Source organism: Eleginops maclovinus, chromosome 1 (assembly GCF_036324505.1).
Source record: "Eleginops maclovinus isolate JMC-PN-2008 ecotype Puerto Natales chromosome 1, JC_Emac_rtc_rv5, whole genome shotgun sequence".
NCBI lineage: Eukaryota > Metazoa > Chordata > Actinopteri > Perciformes > Eleginopidae > Eleginops > Eleginops maclovinus.
The window spans coordinates 4734443-4760686 of NC_086349.1; the positions used below are offsets into that span (position 1 = coordinate 4734443).

A 26244-nucleotide genomic window follows, 5' to 3' on the forward strand; every position below is an offset into this window, starting at 1 on the left:
GGTAAAGCAAAGGAAACCCACTCCTATTGTGTACTTCATTTCTTTTAAAGCAGAACATAGAGAAAGTACTTTTACCCATATTTGTTAAGTGTGAAAATGCCAGAGATTACTCGGATCTGTTATCTTACAAAAAAGCCAATAAGGAAGTTAACCCTTTTGTAAGGTCAGTCAATGCTTTGTATTATTTATACCTACGCTAGTGTTTGAGAACTGTGGTATGAAAGAATGAGGAAGTCCCAGAGCAATCACAAAAAAGGGAAGCAGCTATCAAACAGGTACAGTCTCACACAGACTCCAGTTTAGGAGAGCTTCACCTGTCTACGAGATTCATTTGGAGCTTTCTCAATGATTTTCCCTGATCTGATAATCAGTTCGATCAGATTTTCAGAAAAGTTTCTGACTCCTTGGTATCAATGGATCCTGCTTTGCTCCTGAGTCAGGCCGAAAGTGCTGTGAACTTTCAATCTGGGATGTCGACTGAAAGCTGCTCTGAGAACAACCTGCAGCTTATTTGTGAGTTTCAGCTCGAGCCTGGTCCACTGCGAGCGCCCGGAGATGAGGATTACAATGTGAACCTGGACTATGAGTCAGTGTTGGTCATTCTTCCTGCGCAGTGCAGTGTCTACCAGCTACGGCTACGGATCTGTATGCAGGTAGGCTAACCCCTATGGTTTAAAATGGATTTTCTTTTTTGGGGTTTATTCATACTCTGTCAATATTCAAACATTTATAGCTGGCCATTCCAACCGAGAACATTTTTGAACAAATAAATACTAGGCTCAATTTACTAAGGAAGAAGTATTAACATTTAGTTCAGTCAGACAACTCACGTGTTTCATTAATATGTTTATTAGAAACAGCATATAGTTTGAGTTTGGCGTCTAGGCTCGGGCCTCATCACTCCACATATTAACATAGAACTGTAAGTGATGATTAGATAACTATCCCCCGAGCCTACAGAAGGAAACTGGGGTGGTGGTGGGGCAGCGAGCATCGCCAACGTGAATGCAGCAGCAGCAGCGAGGTGAACACTAGAGATGGGTCGTTCGCGAACGAATCAGTTCGAACGAACGACTCTTTGAAACGAACGAAATGACCTGATTCGTCGATTCACCTTTCTCTCGTTCGTTCTTTCTCCCACGGACTAGTCGCTGTGCCAATCGCATGCTGTTGTCTGTTGAGTCTAGGATGCCCTCGTTGAATTTTAGCCAATGAGAGACAGGAATGCTTCTCGTTTATCCCTCGCTAGTCGTTCTGGTTCAGTCAGTCAGTCAGTCAGTCACTCAGTCAGTCAGTAGCGCTAGCCTAGTAGGCTAAATAGGGACTTGACACCTTTTCATCAATATAATCTTTCTGCCAAGCTTTTTTTTTTTTTTTTAAGAATTGTTGGGCAACCAGTGCCTTTAATACAGTGACAGTGCAGTTCAGAAACGGGGAGACAGAGAGGAAGACGCGCGGCAAAGGGACTCAGGCCGGATTCGAACCTGGGTCCAAACCCCAGTATATGGTCGCCTGCTTTACCCACTGAGCTATACAACGGCCTCTGCCAAGCTTTTAAACATGTTTGTCGGCATATTGAGTCGTTATTTCTTTATTTAGTAGCCCTTGCTGAGAGAGAACAAAAATACATTCGCATATCAAGCCGTAGTCTACTCTATTAGTATTTATCTTCAATACATGTCAAGTTGAATATACACCAGTGGTGGCTGGCCAATAGAGGGCGCTAGGGCGCCGCCCCACCACTCACCTCTCACCACATTTCCTTGAATAAGACATAAAAAAAATAAAATAATAAAATAAAAATATTTCGAAATATATGTATATATTTTTTTAGATCATACAAGATAAATATTTCATAGTTAATGATGAGTAAGTAAGTTGTTTCGTTCGTTGACATTGTCTGATTGGTGACGTATTTCCGCCCTGGGGCGCAGGAATCTTTGCCCATAGACTCTCGTTAAAAGTTGTACATTCGCAGTAGCTCCTCTTCAATACAAGGTAAGGGTTGGGGATTCAAGAGTAAGGTTTGGGTTTGGCGGACGGGGGAGTACAGCCTTTGTCAAGAAATTTATTTTCGGGGTTTAAAAAATAATATGGTAAAAGATAAAATAAGTAGTGAAAAAAGATGAGAAAAATTTTTAAATATTAAAATTGGATTTGAAAAGGAAATTTTATATTTTACATATATTGAATACTATGAATTATTTTATACTTTACTTTAATAAATAATGGAAATTTCATATTTTTTTTAACAGATTGTTTTTGGGAATTTTTACAATGTTGATTTTGTGTCATTATTTAAAACAAGGTATTTGCAGATGTGTTTTAATATAATTTTGGGTATACCCCTTTAGTAAGAAATCACCCGAGCCAGGGGTTATATCTTAGCCTTTTTGGTTTTAAAACTGTATCAATAATAATCTTTTGGTGGTTCTTTGGGTTTTGGATGTGGGACCGTTGGAGGGGAAAGAACAATGTGGGGATGGGGTCCTTTAATTAAACCCCCGGTTTCTTACCTACCAGCTGGGTGGGAGGAGGCCATCTTTTTTTTGGATTTTGGCAGCTCCCCATTTTGGTGAAAAGTGCTAGCAGTTTTTCAACCCCCTCTAAGTAACATTTAGGTTGAGCGGTGCCTTTAACCAGGGGTTTTGCGCGTTTTAGGATCTTCGAGGGACCCGAGAAGTTTCATTCCTGGGGTCCATGTTTAGTTTTCCCGCGACTGCGACAGGGAAGGCCGCGCGAAGCCCCGGGAAAAGAACCCCCGGTTTTAGTGCCATTGCAGGCCTAAAATGTGTGTACCCGAGGAACCGAAGGGGACCAAAATTTAAAAGGGCCCGATTGGGGATGGTTGGTGGCTTCTTGCCGGGGGCTTTGTGCCAAATCAGGTTTTTGGTTTATGCTGAGTTTTAGATGGAAAGGTTGGGTTGTCCTTTTGGAAAAAAGAAGGTCAGGGTCTGAATCTTAAAAGTATTTCGGTTCGGCCCGTCTTGAATAGGGATGGGAAAAGGTTGTGTCTTTAGAAACTTAATCATGGTGTTAAGCTTTGGGCCACGCCCAGTGGTTTCAGGTTTTTAAAACAGGGAAGTGAGTAGGGGGGAGGCCTTGAGGGAAATCAACTAGGCGTTTTGCGGGGCACAAGGTGAAGATGTGTTTTCCATTCCGACATGCCCTAGATTTTTCCTAGGGAAGCTCATGACCTCCAAGGGGCGTTGACCCAAATTTCCCCAGCCAAATTTAAAGAGAACTTGGAAAGGGGACAATGGGTTGGCTGAAACCGAAAATCATGAACCCGAAAAACAATTCTACTAGGTGTCCCTGGTCCATGGGAGAGGCCAAATGGTGGGGTAGAGAATGGCAAATTTCCTCTGTGGCCTTGAGGAAACTCGTTCCATTTCAAAATTTTAAAAAAAATTTTGACCTTTAAAACCTGCAAAACACTTCAAAATGATGGGGGTGTTTGCCCCGATTCTTGGTTTCAAAATGGGTTTTGTCTTTTTGGGACAACCCCGGGTCAATTGGTGGACTTTTTAAAACATTTGGGAAATTACAAAAGGGGACAAAAAAACTGACCCGGACCTATTGAAAAATTTTGGGGAAAAATACACTCTTCTCTACGCCAGGGGGGAAGACTGGTATGAGGCCTATGATGACTGCCAAGTCGTCAGGACGTTAGACATTCCATGGTCATGTGACGACACTGGGCGTCTGTTGGCGCACATAATAGTTAAACCACTCATGGCAGTTGACTCAGAGGAGAAGATGAAACAGCAGCAGTTACTGGCTTACCTGATTGGACACAATCTAGAGAAAGAAGCGTCTGACAGACTTGGTGAGCTCACATTCACTCGTAGGAAACTGGCATCTCCGAGAAGACAAGAGCTGAGAAACCGGGAAGATGCAATCTATACAACGGAGCCTTGGATAACGAGCAACCCCATTCCAAATGACCTACAGGACCAGCTTAACAGAAATCTCCCTGTTAGCTTTCATTACATGAACAAGTTCAGCTTCAGCATAAACGTTGCTTATAGTACAACACCAAGTGTTCTACTTGACCTTTTTAGAAGGGTGATGGAAGACCAGGGAATTAAGTATGACACTTCTGATGGTCTGGTGTTGAAGGTCTCCGGGAGGGAAGAGTTTTTATCTGGAGAAAGCCCCCTGCATGACTTCCTGTGGGTTCGACAGTGCTTAAAAATTAACCAGGACCTCCACCTCTCTGTTGTCCATGTGTCGCAGCTTGTCAGTGAGACTGTCAAGTATGTGGATTGGCCTCTTGTAGATGGTTCCAGTGGTCAGTTCAGCTCTCATGATGATCTCTGCCTCGAAGGGAAGGATTTGGATGACATCTTCATGATATCACTGTGGGACTGCAACAGAAAACTTCGAGTAAAATTGCTTGGCTTTGACATCCCAAAACTTCCAAGCAAATGCCCTCAGTCGGTCTACGTGAAAGCTTCCATACTTTATGGTAACAAGGTTCTCTCTTCAGTGTCCTCCCCGTCCAAGACCTTCGCAGATGAAGTGCTCTGGAATGAGTGGCTGGACTTTGATGTTCTGCTTAGGGATCTGCCTCGTGGAGCAAAGCTGGGTTTCACTATTATAGTTAGTGGTGGTGACATCTCCCCTGTAACCAAAGACACAAAGCCTTCAGTAAACAAAGACTCAAGGCTGCCTTTAAATCCGGTCAAGGCACCAGACCAGCAGAAAGGGAAGGGAAAGGTGCTCTACTTTGTCAATCTTCTTCTCATTGATCACAGGTAAGGTTTTTAATATCAATTACAACTTTTTTTATCGGTGTATTTATAGAGTTAGATGTCGAAAAGCAACAGATTCACATTCCCAACTCAACATATACAAATGTGCATGGTCAGGAATCACTTTTTAATGCATTTGGCACCTTCAGCCTTATTGTTCAACATTCTGGTAGTCCTTTAGACTCCAAGAGGTTGTCTGGAAAAAACGGGGTGAATTCAAAAAAGGGATTTTTTTTTGGTTTCATGTATGTAAATTAAGTTGAATCCGTTGGTACAAATAAGTCAGCATTGACTTCTGCTTTCGCACTCGCATGAATTGGGGTAAAGTCCAAAGTTTATCTTTATACTACATCACCCAACATCCTCCTCTACTCCCACCAAGATCACTACAGACGATAGAGTCATTCATTTGACAAATAGAACTTAGCGGGTTACATTGAGCGTCAAAGTTTGAAGCAGACCGAGAGGCCATTTAGCATATTACTTTGTATGTTTAACAAGAAATGCAACCTGTAATTGAGAAAAACAGGGTTAGGGTTCTTTTCAAATTGTACACGTGTTGGCCCCTGCAGGTCCATCCTTAGCCAAGGACCCCATACCATGCACATGTGGTCCTATCCTGACCTGGAGGAAGAGGCCATCACCTACCAAGCGGACAAGTTGTCCTCTGCCACCAACCCAGACATAGCTGACTCCATGGCCATCAGCTTCCTTTTAGACCGCTACAGCTTCCCTGTCGTTCTGCCAAGTAGCTTCAGCTCCTCTGAAAGCTCTGACATTCCTGCCTCCAGCCTCAGCCCAACGAAATCTGTTGTTTCCTCTGATGAGCTCTCCCACTCACCCGAATCCACCCTTTTGAGCGCAGGTTTGTCCTCTCAGAATGGGAACCCTCGTAAGGACTCATTGACTGAAACAGTAACTCTCAGATCTCGGTCTCCAGTCAACGCTACCAGCAGGGATTGCCTCAAAAGGTTCCGGGAGGAGAGCGTCCGCTATGCCTCAAGTCTCCCCCATTTCTTACGTAATGTTGACTGGATGAAACGCAGTGTGGTTGAAGATGTCCACTGGCTCTTAGGAAACTGGGATCCTGGTGAACTGGATTTAACAGTGGCCCTAGAGCTGTTAAGCATGGACTTTGCTGATATGACGGTCAGGAGACTAGCCGTCCAGAGATTGGAGAGATTGTCCAATGATGAGGTGCTTAAGTATTTGCTGCAGCTGGTGCAGGTATGTGTTGGTTTTTTAATAGATTTTTTTAAAAAGTGTGTAGTGTTAATATATAAAAATCAAAGGCAAATACAAAGTGTATGTTTGAAGGAAGTGTCACAATAACAAAATAAATGTTAAACAAATAAAATATACCCTTAGAAATATCTGATAAATAACTAATACAATATTAAAATGAAGAGCCACATATTACTACTAATTGGTATTTTTTTCAAACAGACCCTCAAAGTGGAACCATACCATGACAGTTGCCTCGCTCGGTGGCTCATTCAAAGAGCTCTGCGGGTGAGTCATGCAGCTTCCTTATATTATATAAGACTGTATTTTTCCTTGAGATTATTTTTGCTTTTTCCCCTATTCAAAGAATATTTTTAAGTTTTCTGAATAACTAAATTAGAGGACTATTGTATCTGATGATAGGGTATCTATCAGCAAATGTATAATATTAATCTTTATTACGTTTTCATTTGTGTATAATAACCTTATATTTGATAGTCAATTGTTTTTTACCTAAGAGTGAGCCCTTCCCATACTTTGGGAAGTGTGTCCTCTTTCATGTTGCACCACTATGTTTCTATAGTAGCCCAGAAAAGAAAAACAAATTCTGGCTCTATGAAAGGCGTTTCACTTTGTTAAGCAACATTGTTCCTAAGTCCGGCCCTGTGACTCACTCACCTCCCGTGTCTCCTCCTTCACTGCAGAGCAAAAGAATAGGCCACTTCTTCTTCTGGTATGTCCGCAGTGAGGTGGCAGGGTGTCCGTACTTCCGCCAGCGCATGGCTGTGATTCTGGAGGCCTACCTGCTGGGCTGCGGTCAGGCCATGCTTGACAGCTTCACCCTGCAGGTGCAGGCTGTGGAGGCACTACAGGTGGTTGCAATAGCGATCAAAAAGATCTACCCCGACAAGACCGACCTCGATCATACCAGTAAGAGACAACTGAGAAACACATTTTTATGGATTAGTTTCCTATTGTAACAGAAAGATCGAATAAAAGTCAAATTTCAAGCAAAATAAAGCACCTTCTTGGTGGCATTATGGGGTTAAAACCAAAATAGTTTTTTTGTTCATTAACAACACTAATATAGGGTGACCAGACGTCCTCTTTTGCCCGGACATGTCCTCTTTTTATGTCCTGTCCGGAGCGTCCGGGGGGGTTTTATGAATTCATGAAAACGTCCGGTTTTCACAGTTTTTCATGGGACCATTAAGCGTGTACTTAAATTGAATGGCGCTTTGCACAGAAGTCTACTGTACTTAGACTTCCCCCCCAACAATCGCAAGTGTCCTCTTTTTCGCCACCTCAAATCTGGTCACCCTAACTAATACATTAAAGATGAACTGAACTGGAATTTGAAGTAAAGCTGATATAACAGATGTATTTTATCTCTTATCATTAGTGGAATGATTAAAATGACTGAATTTGTTAAAAGGGATAAAATGGTATGGTGAAAGTGTTGTTTTTGTTACATGGGCACCGCCATGTTGGATTTCAACAATCGCCTACGTCACTGGAATGTTAAGCTACTCTGTGGCTAACTAGCACTAGCAGCACAGCCATATATTCTGAGGTGATTAGGCAGCAGGGTTAGAGGGGGGTCGTACTGCATTGCCCCTGGCTGCAGTAACGAACTGTATAGAGCTAAGGCAGCTGGCAGCAGTATACATTTTCATAGGTTACCTTTAAACCGCAAACCAGCCCTTAATTCATGGCTAGCAGCATTAAAACTGGCTAACCCTCCGGCAGCCCCTGGATTCCGAGTCTGTAGCGAGCATTTTTTAGCCACAGACTATGAAGAAAGCTATACATTCGGTACAACAGGGTCGCTGAGGTCATCAAAATTGGCAGCGTTCTAGTACTAACAAACGCAATTTTTGTGTTGCTTAAAAAAGCTATGTATTGATTTTTTAAATACATTTTTTAGTGTAATTTATTTTTAATTGTCATATCCAACACTTTTTCAGTGTTCATTATTTTCAGTTCAGTTCATCTTTAAATGACAATGACACTTCAATCCAACAATCCAATGATTTAGTACTGCACATCATAACATTAAGGGATATTTTAGGAGATAGAATTCAGAACAACAAAGAACAAAATGGAAGCAGCAGATATCCTGACTGTTAGTGTCAAGAATGCATCTAGCTTTGTGCTGTGTCTCAATTCAGATACTTCCCTTAGTAGGCCCACACTGCCATGTCGTGCACTGTGAACACTTAGCATAGCATTTTCATCGTTTGTGGTAGCAATCATAACAGACTGCTCTTTTCGTCAACAGTTGTACTTTCTATATTTGTTTATTCTAAAGAAATATAGAAAGTATAGGTCCGCAACTTTTGTTACGTAGCTAAGATGGCTAATGTTGTGTGAGACGTTTCAAGTGTTCAACACTCAACTTATTGAACGTTGTTACGGCACTTTTCGCATACTCATATCACACAAAATTGTGCCATACTTAGCATTGGTTTGCACTTATGCACTCAATGTCAGGATTTAGGAAGGATGTTGGAGCCAAAAAAAAAAGTAAAAAGAGGATGGCAGGTATTTTATAACAAAAACCAAGCTTATGAGTGAGCAGGCTATGGAGTAGACGTGTGTCGGAACTCTCCAGAACCTTTTTCTCAAAAAACGTAAAAATAGCACAAGTTGGACCAAATTATCGCTGTTTATTATTTATTTACACTTAGTTACACGTTTCTAAAAACTTATGTGAGAAGACATGGCTGGTAAAGCGCAAAAAAAACGTAACACCGCTTCGTCTGCATCGAGGCCTATGGCCGCCGACACAACCCCCGAGCGGCAGTGATAACCCGACCCCCGCCGACATGACCTCAGTGCTGGCAACCGAGACCTTCGGGCGGGAGTTACTCGTGTCGCTACGTGAAGACATTGGAGACATTATCAAGCTGGAGATCAGAGAGGTGCTCGAGAGGGAGATGGCGGGGCTTCGGGGAGACATAAACACGGTAAAAAACGAACTACAATCCTACCAGAGTTCAGTTGCTAAAGAGCTAACCTCGCTTAAGAACACTACGACGGAAATGGAGAAGAGCCTGTCCGCGTGCACAGATGATATCACCACGTTACAGCGCGAGGTTAAACATCTCCAGGCGCAAACTGAATCATTACAAAACAAGTGTGAAGACTTGGAAGCGAGATCAAGGAGGAACAATATCAGGATTGTTGGAGTACCGGAGAGCCAGAACAGCTCTGCTACCGCTGTTTCAGCGCTTCTACAGAAGGCATTTGACCTCGATGAGGCCCCGGTACTGGATAGATCTCATCGCTCACTGCAGCCAGCGCCAAGACGTGGAGACCAGCCGCGCGTCATTGTGGCTCGCCTACATTACTTCCATGACTGCGTTTAACATCCTTCGCCAGGCCAGGACGAAGAAGCAGACTAAGGTGGACGGGATGACCATCTCTGTATAACCAGATTACACTACACGGGTGGCCAAAGCTCGAGCAGGTTTCAACGCGGTGAGGCAACAACTACGAGGACTTGAAGGAGTTAAGTATGGCATCCTCTACCCGGCTCGTCTTAGGATCACCCACAACAACCAGGAGCGGATGTTTTCCTCACCAGAAGAAGCGCAGGTTTACATCTCGAAGAATATCTCCACACGGGGGGCTTCCCACAGTGAATGACTGGTATGACAAGAAACGTACTCTGGAGCCGTAGCTATTAAGAAACATTTATTGGAACTCTACTTTGTTTCTCAGTCAGCTGATAAGCTAAACTTTACCTTGAATTGATAGCTCTACCACCAGCTTTACTATCATATCTCATGTCATCAAAATTATGCCGCCAATTATTATAGAATTTATCTTTTTCTTTTCTCTCTTTCGCTCTTTTCTTCTTTCCTTTATTTCTTTTGTGCCCTTACACTTGCGCGTGCCTGTGTGCATGTGAACGTGCGCCTGTTTGAACTAAACCTTAGAGCCCCTCTCTGCAAGACGCGTTCCTAATATATAAAGAAAGCATGCGAGTGGGTGGATGTGCGCGCGTGTGTGAGGGTATGGGGGAGAGAGGGCGTATACTCATATTAGGATGCAATATTATTAGGTGCAGAGGTTGCGCTAGACTTTTTCATTGTCCGTCATTTTGACGGGCAGGGTCGTAAAAAATCCGTCATTGTCCATTATTATCTGTCATTGTATTTTAACTTTTAAATGGTTATATTAGGCCTAAGCCATAATGCTTATATTTAATAGCCTCAATTGTTTTTTATTGACTTATTGTCATAAAAAAAATAATTCACAGAACAAGCGTGTTTTAATAATAATTATTTATTATGCATTTCTTTTCTGACGATCAGAACTTTTTCAGCTGTGAAAACATAGCGGCTGTGCCTTAGAACGATGGGCTATTTTAGCCGAACGAAGTCAATTATAGTGAAAATACAAACAGCTCAAGCAGCTCAAACTTTCCTTCTTGGCCGCATGGATTTGAACAGTGCGCTTGCCTGCGTGTAATCAAAAGTGTCAATGGATTCTGCTGCCGAGGCGATTGACATTAAATGCTGCGCCTTTGCCTCCGACAGACGACTTCTCGTGGCGGTTTTTATTTTATTTTGAAGGCTGAACCCCCGCTCAGCTGCAACACTAGACACTGGGATAACCAGCGCCACCTCAGCCAACGCTCTAAAATCGGGAAACATTTCCCCTAGCGAAGTGATGAGCAGCCGACAGGAGCCCCTGAACGAGGGATTTCCCGACCCTGCCAGCACTCTCTTCATCGGGAGAAAATCCCTCTGCATGCGGTACAGGAGACAGCGAAGTGACACAAACGACTCAATGCATCTCTTTTAAATAGCAAAATTACGCCCACATGCTTTCTGCAGATGATTGAGAAGGGGAAACAGCCCACTGAAACAGGTAGATAGCCTACACTACTGCAGCCATAGGCTACATCTCAGACTGTGCTAATGGCACAGACCGCTAATGGTTTTAAATCGGAGCATGGCTTTGAGTGCGATGGAGCTGAACTTGCGCAGCTGGCTACAATGTATCGACCCACTGAACACCAGAACAGCCGTAACGTCGGCTCAGATTGAAAGTTGGTGTCGGCAATGAAGCTTATGCAGAGTAAGAAAACTGTCACAACTTGCCTGGTATTTCAATTGTGATTTTTATTGTTGTGTTTATTATTGGTAATGATCATTGTAAAAATCTGTCAAAATGACGGACGGCCTTCAGATTTTTCCGTCATAGCTAAAAAATATCCGTCAATGACGGACATTTGTCGGTTAACGCGACCTCTGATTAGGTGCAATATTATCTTACTCTTACCATGTTGATTATTATTACCAGTTATTCAACATTTAATTGCCTTTACTAGACCACTCATATGCATTCTATTTAATTACTTTACTCTTCTTTTCTGTTTACCAATCTTAATTACTTACTACTATAACTGTTTGTTTACTTTAAATACTATTAAGTGCTACAACTGTTGTCACTTTGTTCTGGGGTTCTTAGTGGACTGTTTAGTGTAAACCCAATATACTCATGTGGGGACTTAGCCTAGAATTAGGAGAGGCTAGAGCGACCTGGGTGTTCGAACAGGTCAGCTTAGGGTTTCAAGGCCTTTTTATTATTATTTGTAATTTTATGTTTTTGTCTAATAAGAAACACTCACATGTTTGTATATTTTTCTCAAAATCTGTTACTGCACTGGGGACATACATTTCACTTGAGCTAGTCCGGCTGGTCACACAGCTATACATCTGCATAACATATCAAGATGGCAACAATAAGCTCCCAGGGCCTAGGCTCAATAAGACTCATTAGTTGGAATATTAAAGGGATCCAGCATCCTATCAAGCGTAATAGGGTTTTCACACGCCTAAAATCATTAGGTTCAGACATTATGTACCTCCAAGAGACGCATCTTCGAAATGACGAATATGACAAATTGAAGAAAAACTGGATTGGGCAGGTATATCATTCAGATTATGGTGACAGATCTAGAGGGGCTGCAATACTGATTAGAAAAGGTCTTCCTTTCACACCAATTCATATTACACCAGATAACAAGGGTCGATTCATTATAGTAACAGGGAAGCTGTATGGTAACTTGGTAGCACTTGTCAATCTTTATGGCCCCAACTGGGATAACCCTCAGTTTTTCTCCAGCCTCGTGGAAAAACTCCCAGACCTTAATTCACATTTGTTGATATTAGGGGGAGATTTTAATTGTACTTTACTGCCAGCCTTAGACAAATCTAATCCTAGACAAAACAACAACTTGTCCAAATCAGGTGCACTACTTATATCCTTCATGCAATCTTATAAATTATATGATCCTTGGAGACACGCCAACCCCTCCACTAGACAGTTTTCTTTTTTTTCGCCAGTTCACCTTTCATATACAAGAATCGACTTTTTCCTTATTGACTATAGAACATTGTCCTTTGTAACTGATAGCAGATACCATAGTATCACAATTTCGGATCACTGCCCTGTCCAGTTGGACATGTCATTTCCGAACAGTTCTGTGCCCCAGCGCTCATGGCAACTAGACCCGCTGCTATTAAAACAACCATCATTTGAAAAATCTATCTCTGACCAAATAGACTTCTTTCTCCTGACAAACACTACCCAAGGAATGTCATATGGCATCATATGGGATTCGCTTAAGGCATATCTCAGGGGTCAGATTATCTCATATGCAACTCATAAGAAAAGAGAACGCGATAAACGCCTCAAGGAGTTGAACCAACAAATACTGAATATAGACAATCAACTGGCCCGTAACTCGACACCTGAACTTTTTAAGGAACGGTTATGCTACAAACAGAATTTGACAACCTCTCTATACGACAGACTGAACGGATGATGTTAAAAACAAGACAAAAATACTATGAACATGGTGAGAGGGCAGGGAAGTTATTATGTCACCAACTTAAACAAACAATGATACAAAACGCAATCCCAGAAATTCGTGTCTCATCAGATTCGACTTCTTCACATCCACAAGCTATTAATGATCGCTTTAAAGCATATTATACCGAACTTTACAAATCACAGGCTTCAGCAAACGTGGTGGCCCTTCAGGATTTCTTAGATGACCTACCCCTACCACAAATCACTACGGAGGACAGAGATTTACTTGATGCCCATATAACGACAGAGGAGATAACACAGGCAATAAAATCCATGCAAAATGGAAAAACGCCTGGTCCAGATGGATTTCCTGTAGAATTTTACAAGACGTTTGTTTCCAAGCTGGCACCTTTTTTACGTTTATTGTTTCAAGAAATCACTTCAGACAAGAAACTACCACCCACCATGACACAGGCTACTATATCAGTTTTGTTGAAGAAAGACAAGGACCCATTGGACTGTGGCTCATACCGTCCGATCAGCCTACTGTGTTGTGATTACAAGATTCTTACAAAAGCTCTATCGCGTCGTTTAGAAACAGTGATACCAAAAATTATTGATCCGGATCAAACAGGGTTTATACCAGGGCGGCAGTCGTTTTATAATATGAGGCGTTTGTTCAATGTGCTCTATTCTAACCACTCAAGCCCGCAGGCAGAGGTTGTGCTCTCACTCGATGCAGAGAAGGCCTTTGACCGGGTTGAGTGGGATTATCTATTTACTGTGCTTGATAAATTTGGATTCGGCCCCATTTTTTCCTCGTTGGTTAGGATATTATATGCATCACCCATGGCCTCAGTACGTACAAACTCCATTAGATCCAGTTACTTTAGGCTACATAGAGGTACACGGCAGGGATGCTGCCTCTCACCATTTTTATTTGATCTGGCCATTGAGCCGCTTGCTGCATCCTTGAGAATGCAACAGTGTATTGCGGGTTTCACCAGAAATGAAACGGTGCATAAAGTGTCGTTGTATGCAGATGACCTCTTATTATATATATCAAACCCAATGGAATCAATCCCCAAACTTATACACACACTACAGCAATTTGGAAAACTATCAGGTTATAGTCTTAACCTAACCAAAAGTTTGCTCTTCCCCATAAATCAACTAGCTAAATCCACAGATTATAGCGGCTTCCCATTCAAATTAGAACAACAAGCTTTCACCTATTTGGGCATAAACGTTACACGGTCATATAAGGACCTATTTGACCATAACTTTAAAGTTTTGTTAGAACGTACTAAACAGGACTTTCTTAAATGGTCAGCTCTCCCTATCACACTAGCCGGCCGAGTTAACACAATCAAGATGACAGTGCTACCACGGTTCTTATATTTGTTTCAGATGATCCCGATTCTGCTAACCAAGTCATGGTTTAAACAACTGAATAGCCACATCACTAGTTTTATTTGGGGCACCTCCCACACGCGAATTAAGAGAACTTCCCTAGAGATGCCCAAGAGCACGGGGGGACTGGGCCTGCCTAACTTACTGTTTTATTACTGGGCAGCTAACATCTCCAAGTTGAATTACTGGATCTCTTACATAAAAACAAAGCGGGGCCAATGTGGGCCACAATGGAACTCGAATCTAATTCGCCGCTTTCACCGATCTCCATCATAAGCAGCCCCCTGCCCAGTAATTTAAGTCTTCAACGCCTGGGGCCGGTTATTAGAAATTCCCTAAAGATATGGCTGCAATTTAGAAAACATTTCCACCTCAATCAATCAATAACTCTCCTTCCCCTGGTACGAAATCACCTGTTTCCCCCATCCCAAGCTGACACTGCTCAAAGACCTCTTTGTAGATGGCACATTCGCTTCCTTCGACCTATTGCAGAAAGACAATAATATTCCTAAAAACCACTTCTTCAGATACCTGCAAGTGCGCAGCTTTGCCAAGAAGCACTTCTCATTTCCTCACTTACCGGCTAAGGATGTCTTGGACTCCATATTGGAGCTAGACCCTAGTGGAAGGAGGAGGGTAGCCAAGATTTATCAAATGTTACAAGATATCGACCCACCGTCATGGGAAGTACTCGGTTGGCATGGGAAAAGGACTTAGACATTGCACTATCCGAGGAGACATGGCAAAAAAGTTTGAAGCGTATACACACCACATCTCTTTGCATACGGCATGGTCTTATCCAGTTTAAAGTTGTACATAGACTGCACTATTCAAATGAGAAACTGGCCAGAATATACCCTAACGTCAATCCTGAATGTCCAAGATGCAGCCACAATCCAGCTACAGTGGGTCACATGTTTTGGTCATGCAGGTCTCTAAACAGCTTCTGGACCAACATTTTTGAAGCTATATCTTATATACGTGGTGTTAATGTAGACCTTGACCCAGTAATCGCCATCTTTGGGACAATACTTCCAGAAAAACATTTGACTAACTTACAGATGAATGCCGTAGCGTTTTTAACCCTGATGGCGTGGAGATCAATTCTCATACAGTGGAAGTCGGTAAGCCCTCCCTCATTCAAACACTGGGTTAAAGAGGTGCTCTCTATGATTCCACTAGAGAAACTAAAATATAGCCGTAACAGTAACAAAGACAGATTTATTCAAACCTGGACTCCCTTTATAGAGTTTATTGAGAACATATCTTTCACCTGACATCCCTTTAGCATGCCAGCCTTTGCAGATGTAGAGTGACCAGCTGGATTTATGTAACAGATAAGATTTTCCCCATCATGTCTTCTGTGCAGGAGTGTACTTTATGGGAGCCTACATATGCTAGGTATTTATTTATTTATCTATTTTCTCCTTTTGGGTGGATCAGATGCATATGTACTTGCGAGTATGCACTTGTATATGGGTACATGTGTATATGTGTGTATGCTTTTGTGTGTATAAGTCACATGTATGGTTATATGTGCGTGTGTACGAGTGCGTCCATGTAACTAGGACTGTGCAGGTGTGAGAACATGTGCACATCTTTATTTATTTATTTTGTTATTTTATTTATTTTTGTTATTTTTATTTTATTTTGTAGCCTTGTGGGAGTGGGTGGGCGGGATGGTGTATTGTTTTGTGTTCTGTAAATTAAAAAAGTTCTATAAATAAAGTGGTTAAAAAATAAAATAAAGGATACCACACAATATGTACACACTAAATAAAAAAAATAAAAAACCAAGCTTATATTATACTAAAACAGAGGGACCAGGCAAGGTAAAATCAAACAAAGAAAAAACTGAACATGTACAGACCAGCAAATGTAGCTCAAAACTCAAACTGTAGAAAATGTGGCATTTATTGGAGAGTATTTTAAGCCGTAAAGGAAAACAATTGAGTATTTGGGGCAGGAGGGCTTTACTCTTGGGATGACTATATTTTAAATTTGTATTTCTTGTTTGCCAGGTAACCTTTTCCTGAAAGGACCCATCTGTTGCATTATTAAACTAATAAGTGTCTAATTGTTTGAAGCTCCCCTCAGGCTTCAAGAGCTTCTTAGGAACTCCAATCTGCCAAATGAATTCCTGCTGCCCTATGACCCCCGCATCAAAGCAGGAAGGATTCTGGTAAGCCTTGCACATGTTGTTTGTGTACTCTTTGCAGGGGTGTCTGTGTAGAATATGAATAATATTGTTATATGTTTATCTGGCAGGCTTCATATTCTGTGTGTGTTTCGGCAATGCCCTAATTAACATAGTCCACTGTTAAGTAAACGTTTTAAACACACACACAGTGTCCACATAAGAGATTTTGACAAAAGTGTTTTTTTAAACCAGCAGAAATTGCTTCTTTTGGCCACAGGAGTGGTGTAACATGCTGTAAACAAACACTGCTAAAGTCAACTATTTGAAATCTAAACAACACAATAAGTTGGCTGCCAAATATTCCAAAAAGACATACAGTATATAACTGTTGGATAGTATTAGCAACATATTGCAATTTTAAACACTTGGCTGACTTGGGAATTATAGGGAAACAACACATCTTGGTTAAGGAAAAGATCATTGTTTGTTTTAAGTATATTTGCTCGTTAACTTAAGTTAGGTACGTAAGTTAAATGTTACTTTTGTGGTGTAAGGTAGGTATGTTACTCATGTGATCTAAATCAATATACCTTTATCAAAATAAGTCAATGCTGACAGAGGAAATTCATAGTTGTCTCCTAGGAGAAAGTAAGCAATTATATGTCAAGGTGAGCCCACCATAAAGCTTTGTTTGTAAAACTGGCAGCCCATGTACCCAGGCTTGAGCCTCATGTGGACTACCTGGGTTCAAATCCAGCCTGGGACCATTTCTCCATATGTGATCCCTTCCGTTTCCACCAACACTCTCAAAACTTTCACATAAAAAAAGGCACTGGTAGCCCAAAAAAAACTACGTGTTGTAGTTAGCTTGCACAGATGACCCATACACCAGTTGCTATTGTGCTCGGTTTCACTTCATTCCTTTCTCCCTTTCTCTCATCTCTCTGTTTGTCTTCCCCTATCTCTGCTGCCTCTCACTTTGCTCTCCTTCACCATCCATCTCCATTCCTTCCAACCTGACCAGACTTAACTGCATCTTTTCTTATGTTTTATCAGCAGCTACCCTTACCTACGGTTGTCAGAATGTGAAGCAATGGGTCATATTATTTGACCTTTATAATTACGACTAAAATATCCCCATTCTGACAGTGAATGACGCAGCCTGTTTCTAGACGTTATAAGGACATATTTTACTAAAAACCAAACCCTGTGACCTGTCTCACCATAAATAAATCTTGGTATTCCTCTCCTCCAGCTGGATAAATGTAAGGTGATGGCCTCTAAGAAGAAGCCGCTGTGGCTGGAGTTCTCTCCCATGCCGTCGCCCAGTTCACCTACACCCGTCGGAATAATCTTCAAACAGGGGGACGACCTCAGACAGGACATGCTGGTCATTCAGGTCAGTGAGAATTGAATTGCTCATCTTGATAAAAAAAAGTTGTTTTATGATGTTGGTTTGTTTTACCTTTGGATAACGTGACACCTGACTGTGTCTTCCTGTTTAGACGCTGGTGGTGATGGACTCTATCTGGCAGGAGAAGTCTCTGGACCTTAACCTTGTTCCATACGGCTGCATCTCCACAGGAAACAACATAGGTCATTTTTTTTTATAATTCATTAATCAAAATAATATGACCTATATCAAGTCATGCCTGCCAGAAAAAACAGATCAGTTTGATGTTAAAACATGACGTTTATTGTAGTAACATAAACTTATCGCAAAACTAGAAACTTTTTTTAGTTTTAACAATATACTTAATTATATTATTATATACTATATAATGTTTTGTAGTCAATACAGACAATATTATTGATTAAACTATACTTAAAATAACTTGATGTTGTCTCCTGGCAACTTCTGGATAATTAAAGAGCCATTAATAAAGCAGTACGGTGTTATTTATCAATATCAAGGTCTACATTAATTTAGTTATGAAGCTCCGTCCAGAATTATAGAATCTTAATTTATTTAGAATGTTAAACAAAAAGTAATTAATTTTTTTCTTTGATATGGTGGTATTATAGTGCACTGTGTATGAAAAGGCAGATATTTTGTCCACTTTACAACTATATATTTAACAACAAGAATGTAATATGTCTGAAGGCACAGGATGGATACATTAAAGGTTATTTCAAACACGGATTTATGTTTGTCAGTAATTGCCATTTATCTGTAGTAGAATAGTGGTATTAATTCTTGAGGAATTGTTTGATTCTTAATGTTGAATTTGGCTTGATGATGGTTAAGAGGATTTGCTTCACTTCCACCCTTGATTTTTAATTTCCTGAGATGTTTTGTTTGTTTATGTTCGCTGTGTTTGATTGGCGTAAATGTATGTTTGACTGCATGTGTGTTGACCCCAGGAGTTAGCCAATGCTAATGCTAATGGGGTCCTTATAAAGACATCAACAAATTACAATTTAATTTCTTCATCAAGTTTCTACTCAACAGGTATGTTAGAGATTGTGAGAGATGCGGCGACCATCGCTACCGTGCAGAGGAGCCATGGAGGAACCATAGGAGCCTTCAAAAACGATGCTCTGTTTGAGTGGCTCAAGTCCAAATGTCCACTCCAGGAAATAGTAAGTAATATGGAACACATGGATTTGGATCCCAATGTACTTGTCATTACAAATGATAAAACAAGATCAAATCAGGCCTTTTAATTTGAGTGGTAATAGCTGAATGAGATGATGACTCACATTGGTCTGTGGTGTTGCCTACATTCTATCATTGAAACAGTAATTTATATTTTTGACTGTGCATCATTAACGTTGTCCTGCCAATAAAACCATTTTGGCATCCTATTTTAATTAAAGGGACCATTTGCATGGTCTAATTGCTGGTTATTTGAGGTACTAATTTCTTATGCCATAGTCAAGGCTGCCCTTTCCTATAGGGGAACTGTATAGAGGCTTAGGGTTAGTGTATTGTTTTGCACAATTTAGAAATACACAAATATAACAGATAATATATGATATGTGGTGCGGGAAGAGGCCAAAAGAGGCCCACTGGGCTTATTTGAAACTTCCACGTAAATACTGATAACATTTTAGACAAGACGCAACATCAATAAACAAACAATAATATCAATTTGATAATTCCATCATTTTGTTCCTCTTAATCGGACGGATAATCCTCTTCGAGCAAGACACTTAGAGGGATGGAGATCTAATGATTGACGAGTTTCATAAAAATGAAGTGTTCCATTTACATGAAAGTATTATAAATAAGAACACAACACATAGAGTATTGCATGCTCTGCAGCTTTGATGTTAATGCACTGTTTTGATCGGATTTTCCTTCAGCACTTCAAGACAGTGGAGAGATTTGTGAAGTCCTGTGCTGGTTACTGTGTGGCCACCTATGTGTTGGGTATCGGAGATCGACATAATGACAACATCATGATCACAGACCAAGGTATGCGCTATTCATTTCTGTTGAATATATCAACACTGAATTATGAAAGAATCTGAGGTGATTGTGAGGACTTACTTTAAAAATGTTTTTCTATGCCTGTCAGGGAACCTGTTTCACATCGACTTCGGTCACATCCTGGGTAACACCAAGAGCTTCCTCGGCGTGAACAGGGAGCGCGTGCCGTTCGTCCTCACACCTGACTTCCTGTATGTCATGGGCAGGGGCAAAGGGCGCAACAGCCTCTACTTTCAGAGGTTCAGGGTGAGAGGACCTGATTACCATTTTTGTGTTTATGTTTGCCTGTTGTGTTATTATAGGGACACTCTAAAGGGGCCTTATTTTGCTCATTTCCAGGTTAATATAGTAGTGGAGCAGATAAGTGAAACAATCGTTCAAATAGTGATACAAGCACCAAACTTGGTACAAATACTCCTTAGACATTACTTTTGAAGATGAAGATGAAGATTCAACTTTATTGTCATTGCACAGAGTACAAGTACTAGGACAACGAAATGCGGTCTCTGCATTGGACCCATCCTAGTGTTAGGAGCAGTGGGCTGCCATTATGTACGGCGCCCGGGGAGCAGTGTAGGTAACCAGTGTCTTGCTCAGGGACACCACGGTGGCACTTGGTCTTTCAGGGACTTGAACTGGTGACCTTCCAGTTCCCAGGCCAAGCCCCTATGGACTTCGCCACCACCGTATACACTTCGCCACCACCGTATTTTTGAGAAAGTACTTGAAATTCAAGACGGCCGCCCATTTCCCAAGATGGCCGCCATGCAGACTTGTAAATGGGGACATTTGACACATAATCTCACGACTTTGATCAATTTGGATAATCTTGTTGTCTAAAAGTATAGGGAATTTGAACTTTTCCTAACCCTCAAACTTGCAGCTACATAGTCTTGTGCAGGTAAGACCATATCGGTAGCATTTGCACCTTCCATTGCATTCTGAATGGCATCTACACTTGGTCAGCTGTTGGCAACTCTCTGCAATGGGTGGAAGTGTTGTCAAGAAGACCTTCCATGTATCTTCACTCTTTGTCCATCCCCAGTCAGCAGGACTCTGTTTCTCTGGTTGGCGCAGTATTTTCTGACTCCATATGCACCCTGCTTGATAGGCAGCATGCTTATCATGCTGAAGTAGTGCTGCACGAGTTGGAGGAATGGCTTCATAAGGCCTCTGTTTCCGAGCAAACATTTCCAGTCTGGCATCATCTAAACATGCAACTGTACTGGACCTGTCATACATTGTCACCACAAAATTCTCGAGGACCTCCAGATCATCATCACCTAGTGTTGGTGGGTACTGGCTTAGCTTGGCAAATACATCAGATGCCTCAACACACACATCCCAGGTTTGCCATGCAGACTTTTACCCTTTGCTGCGGAAGCCTGAAACAACATCGCAATCAGTGAAGGCAGGAAAGAAGAGTATTCCTTTGCTTTTTTCCAGTCCGATAGAGGTGTAAAGGTCATGTATAGGAAAGCACCTCAGGTTGCATCCTTAGCCAAAGGACACCCACAACTGCAGCAAACCAATCCGTTGAAGGAGAGGCAGAACACTGATTGCTATGACATCTGTGTCACTGGCCTTAACCATCAGGACCTTGCTCCCCTCCTCCACTGCATGCCTGGCATGTACAAAGATGCGTGTGTCTGCTTCCTCGTGACTACATGGTGCTATCCCATCCAAGCTGATCGTGTTGTTGCAGGCAACATCTTCATCTTTGGTCACGATGACAAATTCGGGTGTAGACATATGTGCAATCTTGTCAGCCAGGAACCTGAACAGCTCAGTTTTGTCATCACTGTCTCGTAGGAAGTTCTGCCAGTTTGAGAGTATTTTGCCCTTGCTTGTTCCTGCGTTTTACCCCACGTCCACGCTTTGACCTGGTTTCAGCCTTGAGACTTCATGACTGGTAGACATCAAACACGATGTCTGTTCTCTTGTACTTGGTGGAGTATGCTTGTACTTTGGGGAGCACATCCAACATGGCATAGTCTTCAAAAGTCTTTGAGGTTCGTGGTGGCAGGGTATCCACCAGTGCTGAACCATCAATGATGATTGCATCAACGTAAATGTATGTAGGCTAGCACACACTCCGCTTAGTAGGTGGCGTTAGAACGCCTCATATGACTGTGTTCTGCATTTTAATGTAGAAGAAGAACGTAGTTATCCAGCTGCCGCGGAAAAAAAGGAACACAACGCTGAGGTTAACAATGGGTAAATGCAAATTTAATGATAAGTGGTTGGAGGACGACAAGTATCGTGGCTGGCTGAAACCGTCCAGCTCCTATGAGGCGCGATGCGAACTTTGTCGAAAAACTTTCAAACTTGGCACAATGGGGTGCAAAGCACTAGATTTGCACATGAAATCAGAAAAACACAAGCGCTGTGCTGGTATTCAAAGGAGTAAATGCCCATAGAGTCGTTCGCTGGTGCTACTTCTAGGTTGGCTGTTACAACTAATATATCCACTCTGGCATAGTCTTCAGGGCCCACTTCCAGTCAGACACCATTCTACTCGATTTCACCCACAGCCAAGTTGAAGGCAGAAGTGCTGTGGGTTTTTCACACAGTTAGTCGTCACCAGTCATACACCTCAAACGACAACATTCACACAGTCTTCCGTGAAATGTTTCCCGATTCCGAAAGTGCTAAAACTTTCACTTGTAGAAGGGACAAAACCGCGTACCTTGTGCGGTTTGGAGGAACCGATGAGACTGGCACCCACGTTTCATCCCGTTTCTTTGGATCACAATTCCTGGGCCATTCAAATTCAATAAAACGTTTTTTTTTTTTTTTAATGTGCAGATACCCTGCTCGGAACTTAATTTGGTCTCCACTATGTAGGTTACTAGTTCTGAAAATGCCAGTGGGTGGACATCCCACTCCTTTCAACATTTCTCCGGTAGGCTCTCTCTCTTTTGTACAGGGATGTCAAACATGCAGCATGATACTTGAGCTCCTGTGCTATGACATCTCCACCACTCAGTACTTTCAGGAATCTTCCATCATTTAGAGTTTTAGCACAGTCATTGAGTCTTTTCTTAAGCTTCATGGTCATGGCATGTCTAAGTTCTGATGCTGGCTCTTTTTGTTCACAAAGGAAGCACTCAGGCTCCAGACCCTCATGGCTGGTTCTTCGAAGTTTGTTTTGCCCTTCTTCTGATTGAGGACTTTGAGGTCCAAGCCTTCTCTTTCTTGCCCTGTCTAGTTTAGTGTTCTTGAAAAGATATCGGCAGCTCTGGTGGTACTGTGCGATGTTCCTCCTCAGTGTTTCTTCTATTCCACCACCCTCGTCTGGTTGGATCCAGAACAATGGGCATCTCATTGAGGGCATGGAACAGGGGGATATTGGTCGCAATAATGGTGTAGCCATCTTGTTCAGATGCATAACGTTTAGGTGGGGATTTTAGATCCTCATTATCTTGGTCCTCTTGGCAAATACAACATTTGCCCCAGTCAGTCTTCCATTTAGATGATCCTGGAGCTGAACTTGCCATCTTGTTGGGTAATGAATGAATTAATGCAGTAAGGCCAAGGGTTTATGCTTTTACCACCTTTACCACAGTATGACTATACACATTCAGGTATGGGATACAACTAGGTTCAGACATAAATCCTACATCTAGCCCGATCGTACATCCAGTGCCATTTAAGTCCCGTGCGATCTGTACACCTTCTGGGTGACTATATGCAAAGTCATGTAAAGCCTCGTCACCCTTGGCTCGGCTCTCCCGCGCTGGCACACCCTGTCGATTCAGGTGCGGCTATCTAACTACATATAACTAATATCTAACTACTAGCTAACTGTTGTGAGGCTTGAATTAGATAGCATTTGGGACACTAAACTTTACTATTACCACTATTACTAGTTACAGTAAAGCTTGTTTAGCCGACACGCTGAGTTTCACAGCCATGTGATGTCACCAGTGTGCCCTAGCTGTGCCTTGAAATCCACTCTTTTCTGACTCCCTCTCCCCCCTCACTGGGGGTGCATCCAATTCAGTTCTCAATCCTGGGATATGTTCCACATCAATCAGCTGTGGGTGCTGTCTTCATGCACAATGTGTTAGAGTCTGAAATGCTTAATCACACACAGAGACCCTCACCTGGTTTAGCCTGTGAGCCATCATAGTGGATTTTTTTTTATCTAAGGCCATAATAAGGCAAAAGTAAGCTTTTGAGAGGTTTAAGGGTCCCAGATTTGGATTCTACATGGTAAAATATGTATATATTGATGTCAGAATCATCCATATTGGCCAGGTCTGTGCATATTTATTACTGCTTATGGCGGCCATCTTGAATTTCAAGTGGCCCGCGTTCTTTTTGAACAGAGTAATGTCTAAGGAGTATCTGTGCCAATTTTGGTGCTTGTATCACCATTTGAACGATGCCTCTGAAAATATGATGTTATTTGCTCCACTATATTATTTAGTGCCTCTACTGTGACATTTACCGTGCTTTAATGTTCAAAAAGGTAATTATGCGTGGTCTAACCTTCTACCTTGTAGCAGTGACATTCAGGTGTAATACAAGACACTGTGCATGGTCACTGTCCTTCAAATTATCAGGGCAAAAGGGTGAAATATATTGAAATATTATTATTATATTATACAAATATGCATGATGTTATTTTACCGACCTTTGGAGCTAGTGTTAAATTGTTCTTTCGTTAAACACTGCATAGGATACACTCTATGTTGGTTTCCATGGTTACTTTTGTTTTTCCTCCAAAAGCCAATTCCCCTACTATTGATGGAAACTGCAAAGGACACCAAAAGAGCTATCCTCTTCCTGTTTTGGTATTGGTGCACTTCCTTTGTGCTGTGAATGTTTCATATTATATGAATGAATATACTGTAGATATTTACCAGATAGAGTTGGTTATTTCCTACCACTTATGTACTTATGTTTCTCTCCTTGTCCCACCTTCCCATATTAGGACACTTGCATCCAGGCGTACCTCTCCCTGCGCTCTCACTCTCACCTGCTGGTCACTCTGTTCTCCCTCATGCTGTTGACGGGCATCCCGGAGCTGAGCGCTGCAGAGGACATGCGCTACCTGCGGGATGCGCTGCAGCAGGAACAGAGTGAGGCGGAGGCCAAGGAACATTTCCTCCGACAGATCTCTGAGTGTGAGCGGCTGGACTGGACCGTGCAGGCCAACTGGTGGATCCACATGATGGCGGGCATCAAGTAGACTGTTGGAGAATTTAAATGTTAAAGAGGCCCTATTCTGCCTCTCTTGTAGTGTGGTATACAGATTTCTGTGCATGTAAATGCTCTGCAAAGGCTAAAATCCCTGTGTTCTCTCCAGAGAGAGTCCCCCCCCCCACCCCCCTTCCTGCCTGAAACGACTTCATTGGACTTTTACTTCCGTAAAACTAGTCACATCACTTTGTAACACTTGCGCTCTTATAAATACCTTTTTGAACATTAAAGTAGGTAAATATGTCACAGTAGAGGCACAAAATACAAATATGAAAGTTTGAATAATAGGGCTCCTTTAAATGTATTGTAATATTGTCATCCTGCTTGGAAACCACATTTTTTCTAGATATACCAGTAATCTAATTGCCGCACTATTATAATGTAACTGTAAGGAATTAGTTACCTTTTTTTTGGGCCCCCCCCCCCAAAATCCTGATTACGTAATCACCCTAATGGTATCCTGTTATTCTAAGCCTAGAATTCCAATACTAAATCACTGGAATTTTCTTATATTTGCCAAGCTTCTGAAACGTGGTGTGAAAGAGTCTGATTTATTTTCCATCCATTTTCATAAAAAATTGTTTGCATTAAATAAACATATAAACAACATAATGAATCTCTTGAACATTGTTTTAGCCTCCCACATAAACCTTGTGTTCCCAGCAATTAATAATACATTTTATTTGAAGGCGCCTTTCTTGGCACTCAAGGACACCGTACATGATACACACACCAAGACAATAAAAGGAATCAACAATGCAAGTAAAAAATAAAAACAATAGACGGTGACAGAGGAATTGATATTAAGTGGAATAAGCAGTTTTGAACATATGTGTTTTGAGCTGTGTTTTGAAATGGGGGAATGAATCCATGTTTCTGAGTTCGGGTGGTAATGAGTTCCAGAGACGGGGAGCAGAGTGGCTGAATGCTCTGCTCCCCATGGTGATGAGACGGGCGGAGGGGACAGACAGGTGTATGGAGGAAGAAGATCTGAGGGAGCGGGAGGGAGTGGGAACATGGAGGAGGTCGGACAGATATGGGGGACGAGGTTGTGGATGGCTTTGAATGTTAACAGGAGGCCTTTGAATTGAATACGGAACTGAACCGGGAGCTGTTGGAGGACAGGAGTGATGTGGATGGAGGGGGTCCGAGTTATGATGCGGGCAGCTGAATTCTGGACTAATTGAAGTTTATGGAGGGTTTTTTGAGGCAGGCCGAGGAGGAGAGAGTTG

General features: G+C 41.9%; 1 protein-coding gene across 1 annotated transcript; it reads left to right on the plus strand.

Annotated features, from left to right (window-relative positions):
• si:rp71-17i16.5 (phosphatidylinositol 4,5-bisphosphate 3-kinase catalytic subunit gamma isoform) lies at positions 1–25624 on the plus strand. Its single transcript, XM_063885238.1, has 12 exons — positions 1–657; positions 3554–4760; positions 5330–5984; positions 6204–6269; positions 6686–6911; positions 16313–16407; positions 17621–17764; positions 17871–17961; positions 18818–18948; positions 19675–19786; positions 19890–20047; positions 24744–25624. Exons 1-12 carry the CDS (start codon positions 414–416, stop codon positions 24999–25001), a joined length of 3387 nt encoding a protein of 1128 aa, XP_063741308.1. The 5' UTR covers positions 1–413; the 3' UTR covers positions 25002–25624.
• The last annotated feature ends 620 nt before the right edge of the window (positions 25625–26244 follow it).